This window comes from Rhinopithecus bieti, unplaced genomic scaffold (assembly GCF_001698545.2).
Source record: "Rhinopithecus bieti isolate Rb0 unplaced genomic scaffold, ASM169854v2 scaffold_20819, whole genome shotgun sequence".
Lineage (NCBI taxonomy): Eukaryota > Metazoa > Chordata > Mammalia > Primates > Cercopithecidae > Rhinopithecus > Rhinopithecus bieti.
Genome location: NW_016809904.1, coordinates 38712 through 45864, shown reverse-complemented (window position 1 = coordinate 45864; position 7153 = coordinate 38712). Strand labels below are relative to the sequence as shown.

The 7153-nt window shown below is 39.5% G+C and overlaps 1 protein-coding gene across 1 annotated transcript in view; it reads right to left on the bottom strand.

Annotated features, from left to right (window-relative positions):
* Positions 1 to 1762: 1762 nt before the first annotated feature.
* The window catches only part of LOC108541287 (programmed cell death protein 2), a 12453-nt gene continuing 7062 nt past the window's right edge, over positions 1763 to 7153 (bottom strand). Inside the window, exons 4-6 of the mRNA XM_017890754.1 lie at positions 6404 to 6507; positions 5258 to 5371; positions 1763 to 4131 (exon numbers count right to left, since the gene is read on the bottom strand). Coding sequence (XP_017746243.1) covers positions 3973 to 4131; positions 5258 to 5371; positions 6404 to 6507 — 377 coding nt within the window. The 3' untranslated portion in view covers positions 1763 to 3972. The remainder of the gene's footprint in view (positions 4132 to 5257; positions 5372 to 6403; positions 6508 to 7153) is intronic.

Genomic DNA, 7153 nt, shown 5'->3' with positions numbered 1-7153 from the left:
AATATATCATAAACCTATTTCCATGATTGGGAATCTAGGATACTCTTGTTAGGTACCTTCACTTACTGAGCTATTCCTGTAATTACGGTCATTTACATGCCCTCCAGTTTTTCAATATCATAAACAGCGCTGTAGGAACATCCTTGTATGTGTATGTTTTGGATGAGTGCAGGTATTCATGTAGTAAACTTCCCTGGAAGAGGAACTAAAGACTATACATTCTAAGTTTTAATCAGTTGATACCAGATTGCAGTCCAAAGAGAACGGCGTATGAAATGCCCTTTTCTTGCGTTTCCCGATCATTAGTGATGCCAATAATGTATGGATTAATTGGAATGACATCATTCCAATATTATCTCCTATCTAAGAAAGAAGTATCCCTTCATGTATGTAGGTCTTATGTTCCTCAGTAAAGTTTTATAATTTTTTTCACACAGGGCTTTTATATTTCGTAAGTATTACTTCCTTAAGCTATTACCATTTCTGTTGTTTTATTACTGGAAGTTTTTCCCAACACTTTAAAATTTATTGTTGATAAATTTTTGTCAAAATGTATTGTTGATAATATTTTCTTTTTTCCAAGTTTACTGAACTCCTATTACTACTGATTTAGTTGATTGCATTGAAAGTTCTAGGCATGTAATCATTTGTAAATAGTAATTTTATGTTTCCCTTTCCAATATTTTTCCTATCAGTGCCTAGCACTTTGATGTCTATAACTTAAAAAAAAATCATCTCTTATAGTTGTAGCTACATATACAGGAAACCTAACAAATGTATAGCATAATGTATTATTCAAAGGCAGATACCCTTGCAGCCACCAACCAGGTCAAGAAACATAATTTTGCTGCCTGTCCTAGAAGCTCCTCCTTATGGTCCTGTCCAGACACACACTCCTGGCTTCCCTCAAGCAGGAACTATTATCCTGACTCTCACGCATTTAAAGATAATTGAAGTTCCTTGTCCATTTCTTTTCTTTCCAATTTACAGGCCATTTAGTGTTTAGAGCTTCTTATAGTCTGGGGCTTGCTAGTTGGAAATTCATGGTGTAGTTTCCCTATTCTCTGTATTTCCTGCAAATTGGAAGCTGCCGTGTAATTCCTAGATCTATTAATTCATTAGTGTGTTGCAAAATGACATTTTAGTCATTTCTTTTTCATTTATTAACATGAATACTTTTATAAAAGGATTATACTCCATATAGCAGGGTAAATACTTGCTTCTTTCCCTTTTTAAGTTTTCAAGATAAAATGAGTTCATATTAATATGTCCAATTCAAAGCTCACAGGGTTTTTATTTAACCAATTCTATATTATATATACTCTTTCTTCTACAATGAGAATTTTATTTCTTAAAGACACAGGGGATGATGAATTAGAATGTCCCATAATTACTCATTTACTTTATGTATTTACTTTATCATTACTTTATCTGTTATATGTGCAATTTTTTTTGAGACACGATCTCACTCTGTTGCCCAGGCTGGAGTGCAGTGGCACAATCATGGCTTGCTGCAGTCAAACTCCTGGGCTCAAGTGATCCACCTCAGCCTCCCAAGTAGCTAGGACTACAGGTGCACATCAACACACCCAGTTAACTTTTTTTACTTTTTGTAGAGACAAAGTCACTCAACTGTTGCCCAAGCTGGTCTTGAACTCCTAGGCTCAAATCATCCTCCCATCTCCACCATAACATTCTTAAGAGTAACAAAAATACTATCACCAATATGATTGCCAAAAACACTTAAAACTTTTTTTTTTTGGCTGTACTATCTGAAACTGTCAAAGGATATTCAGTATCTGAAATAAAAAGGCAAAGCTGAATATGCTGCTCTCTACAGCAGAGGAGAGCTGCTGTGGCTGGACAGTATCTGAACCAAGCAGGTCGTAAAGCTTGGTAGGTATTGAGAAATGGTGGCTGCATGGACAGCACTGTCTGTGGAGCCATGCTTATGTAGGTGAGACTTCTCATTACCTAGTAGTGTTTTAAAATGTCTTCACATTTCTAAAGGCAACTTGCTTAATGCATTTTTTAATTTAAATTTTTTATATTGTACTGTTTATTTTTAATATAGTTGCTATTTTTTAACACAGATGCCAAGTCGGTGCTGTATTTTCTTTCTAGTGATTTGGACCAGTTTGTCTCCCTCTTGATATACTTGTTCCAAACGGAAAAGCCCTGTAAACTTTTAGGATCATCTCCGGAGGTTGACTGGAATAAACACCAATGACAGCTTGGCTGGGTGCGCCAAAACACCTGCAAGAATGTCCATATCAAGTAACAGTTTTTACCACAGAAAGACCATAACATGTTTGCTTTACAAGCCCTTAGCATTCATAACGTACTAACACATTCTGCCTAAGCAGAATACATCATTTTAGATATGAAGGCCCCACTAGTCCAGGTTTCATTACGCCACTGTGCTTCCTACTAAGTGCTGTGACCAACTCATCACTAGTTGATGACAACTTACTCCAGTAGCCACAGGCTGACACCATGGTTATAGGTGGTTCTCATCGATTTAGCCATCCCAGGTTCAAAACTAGTACCCTCTAACTCTTAAGTAGCCTAGTGTCAAACCTCCCCATGGGAGAAACTCCATACTGCAGTTTTCCATATGGTGCTACGTATAACTGCATCTTACACACACAGTTAGTACAAATTGCATATACATACTTATATAATATGGACTACTAAGACAGAAATTTCTAAATTACAAATAAAATAGCCAAATGGACAATTATATTAGCAAGTGACGTTACCTATGAAAATGTGAGGATTTATGGTGGCAATGCATTTCAGTTAACTGGGATGTGTTAGGGGACAATGTGAGCCAATGTAGATTAAGGAAATAAGCCTGAGAAATTGATCAGAATTAGCTGTCAGTATTCAGGCACTGATCAACAGCAGTGTCTTCAGGGCAGGCATCACTGGTGCTGAGAGAACTGGGAATTGTCAAGTGTGAGCTACTAGGGGATGGAAATAACCTTGGTCTTCAGAGCCACTTGCTTAAACGAATGTATCAGAAACATAATAGGCCAAGGGTCAGCCCTTTGAAAACTGACTTCAGGGGCTTCCTTTCTTCAGGCTGCTGGCTCCTAGGCCAGACCCTTATCCTGGCTTACATTCCATAAGCCTTGTAAATGCGACAGGGAACATGTGTACAATGCTGACATGGAAAGGGAAGACCATCGCCGTTTTGCCTTTCAGGGTCTCATCTGTAAGCAGGGCCACTGGCTGACGAAGATCGGTTCTGAAGGTGGAGCCTCTTCCAGTTCCAGGCCTGTGATCACAAAGCCACTGTTCCTGATCCTGCCAACTGTGATACTGCTGCTTCAGAATTACTGGGTTTTCTGTTTCTCATACTCACCAACCTGAGGTTTGGTATTTTTCTAATGTTCTGGGCTTCCAGTACATACTAGAGCCTGTGATAATCAGCTAATGATCAGACAAGTTTGTTGGAGTTTTACCTAAGTATTTTCCTTTGTGTTTTAAAAAACTTAGGGTGGGAAATGCTCTCAGAGTGAGATGGTTTGACTTCATTAGGCACATAACCCATTTTTATTAGAAAAAGAAATGCACATATAAGTAAAAAGATCATTTTAGTTAGTCCCACCATTCGTTGGTAACCAGTGCACTAAGTGTACATCTTTGCAGATTTCTGTGCATACATACAAATATTTTTACAAGAATAGGATCAAACCATGAATACCGCCTATAATGGTATCTCGGTTGTCAATGTAGGTGCTATAATTAAGACTGTGTAGCCTTCCACGGTGGACGTACCAAAATTTATTTAATTCTCTCTCAGTGGACACTTTTGTTTCACTAATATGTAGACACTGTGTAAGCAATCTCTCAACATGTCTGCACCTTTATTTTTGGTATAAGTATTTCCTTAGGATAAAATCCCAGAAATGGAATTGCAAGGTATAAAAGAGTATTAACATTTTTCAAGGCTTTAAGATGCCTTTACAGTGTATCTGTTACATCCTGCTTCCACACAAATTCTTCTGTATAGCCAGTACCCAAGCTGCAGCTCTCAGCACAGGTGAAGACAGCCAGGATGCCCCAGTCAATGCTCTTGCCCAGTCTGTCAGCCTTCAGGTAGTTTAGGAGCTGAGGCATGACCTGAGAAGAGGGTGACACACAGTTAGAAAGCCGCTTCACAGCAGGGAGCACTACTTTTAAGAGACCTTCTCAGCCAGGATGATTATAGGAATCTTGGTCTTTCAATCCTCATACTACAAAGCAGGATTATAGACATTATACAATTAACATGTTTTAACAATCTAAAACTTCCTTATGACTTCAAAGCCCCTCTCACCTTCTGTTGGGTGTTTTCCATTTGAGAAAGAAGTTCACAAGTGGCTGTCAATGAATATTTTCATTACTAATATGCCACTCAAAAGGGCAGAGGCTTCTATTTAGGCAACTTTTACTTTGCATCATTGCAGATATTGTTACTCTTGACTCAAGAAACACTAATTACTAGTCATGAATACAAAAAGGACATCTGTCAATGTAGGTATAGAGACCAGAGAAGAATCTTAGAAGTAGTCTAATTGAAAGAGTGAATAGGCAGAATAGCCACCATCCTGTCACCTTATTTTGGACACTGGGAGCTCTGGCAGTAAGAACCAAGCCGAGTTTTGGTTAGGGTCCTCATAATTGCTTTTTTACCCAAAGAAACAAACCAATATTAGCGATGACTTTGGGAAGGTTAGTGGGTCCATAGCTCAAGCATTTCCACCCAAAATGGATTTTGGTATTTTGATGCTAACAAATCCTTTTGGGCAGGGGGGCACATTTATCTTTAATGCTTATATCCATTTGTTCTAACAAATCCACAAACCAAGATTAAACAGTAAAGACTCCTCTCATAAAGTACGGAGTCAAAGACTTCAATTAATGGAACAAGAAAGGAAGGTACAAATTATTTAAAATAACTCAAGTTAACAGAGGCACTAACAATAATGACATAACCACACTGCAGGTGGAGAGCAGTGTAGATATACTCATCTTCACAGAAGTCAGTCAACCCACAGTGTCTGAAAACTAGGAAACAGAAAAAGACAAGACAGTTCCTTCCAGGGAACTAGCCCCAAGGCGAGGCAGGAAACTGACGGTTCTCATCCTAGGCCACCCTTCCGTACGGCCATGTTGACCCATGTGCACAAATTACCTTGGCGAAGTTTTTAATGTTGAAAACAATCATGGTGATGACACACTAAAATCGTCCTTATTTAGGTCATACCTGGAATTCCAATATTCTCTTGGCACCACAGGGGCAATCTGGAATATCCTTTTCTTGAGGAATATTTTCACCAGAAATCCAGATGGGGGCAATACCTCTGCCATATCTAAGAATCTAAAATCAATGAGGATCATGTTGAAATAATCAATACCTTACCTAAAAGTTTCCAATGGTAACATGCTATCTACTCCACGAATGTTCCTACTCTTGATGTAGCACTGACCCAAAAGGCATGTCACAGTTCCCCCATCAGACCTGGCTGTGCCAGTGTGCCATTAATGCCTTCTCAATACCTCAAAGTGACTACTTCAGCTTATCTGACTCAGAGGGCATCAAAATATATTTCCTAGATGATGCTTTTACTACTAATGTTGGAATGTTAGTCCTATGAATATATTGTGAAGGGACTAAGAATGAGCCTCTGCTCTGATTGCAGAGTTCTGCCCAGAGTCTGTGCCTGCCTTCATAGTTAAAACATTTTAGGAGGGACAAATACCAAGTGAAACATAGTGTTTTGAATACTACAAACAGTAAATTTCACTGTAATAAGCTTCCTACAGCAACTGAGTAGTTTTCTGTATTTTGTCTGAAAGCATACGCATTGCTAAAAACTGCCTTAGTGTTTAAGACCTAGATCTATCCTTCCTATAAACCCCTGGGTATTTATTTGAACCAGTGACTGGTTTATGGGTTTTTCTTTCGTGATTTACGTGTATGGTAGGGGAGGTTAAGGAGAAAATGTCAACATGCCATGTTTGTTTTACAAGCCAAAAGGCACCTGTTGGAAATGGGCAAAAATAACCTTTTTTCTTTTTAGGGGGGGCCATTTGTGCCTAAACCTCATGTACCTCAGGCAACATCTTATTCATCTCCCATCCCTGACGCTTTCTTTAGAAAAGGAACCCTGTATGATAAACAGTATAACCTTTAGTCTTTTAGTAACTATTAAATGGATCCGCACTGCAAAACACCTTTCTACATGGCCCATTTGTGTGAGGAACTCCTCTAACAAGATAACAAAAGCCTGCTTTTATAGGCTCCTAAGGAACAGACTAGTGTTACTATGAAGTTATTTCTTCTCACAGATTATACTCATAAAACATGGCCTGAAGAGAACACAGTGAGGAGCTGTGAGTTCCACTTTACCTGTTCTGGTTCAAGGGCTATCTGAGTTTTAAACTTCTGAAAAATTGTATCTTCCCTGGATTCATGTTTTGCCATGGAATCCAGTTCTTCCTCAAGTGCTTCACCTGAAAAATCAATGTCACTATTATGAAAATAGGAGTAATCCCCACAACTTGTCAATTCACACCTGGAGAGGGGACCCCCTTTCAGTCAGATTGCTTTCTGTATTTATTCGCTCATTCAAGTTGGACCCTCTGAATTTCCAGGTACTCCATGCAGCTCTATTATATGGGCTTCCATTTAGTGCATTTCCTTAAAGCTTCAAAATAACAGAATGGTCAAGGGCTTAGGACTGCCCAGCACATCACAGGACACCCAACAAATGTGAGCCCTTCTTATCATTAGTATCCTCAGCTGGTAGGCTCACTCACTCAGTCATCAAATGTTCATTTCCAGCCCATTTCTGGCCTGGTGCAGTGGCTCATGCCTGTAATCCCAGTACTTTGGGAGGCTGAGGCAGGCACATCACCTGAGGTCAGGAGTTCAAGACCAGCCTGGTCAACATGGTGAAACCCCCATCTCTACTAAAATATAAAATTAGCCAGGCGTGGTGGTAGGTGCCTGTAATCCCAGCTACTCGGGAGGCTGAGGCAGGAGAGTCGCTTGAACCCAGGAGGCAGAGGTTGCAGTGAACTGAGATGGTGCTACTGCACTCCAGCCTGGGCGACAGAGGGAGACTCTGTCTCAAAAAAAAAAAAATCTGGCCGGGCG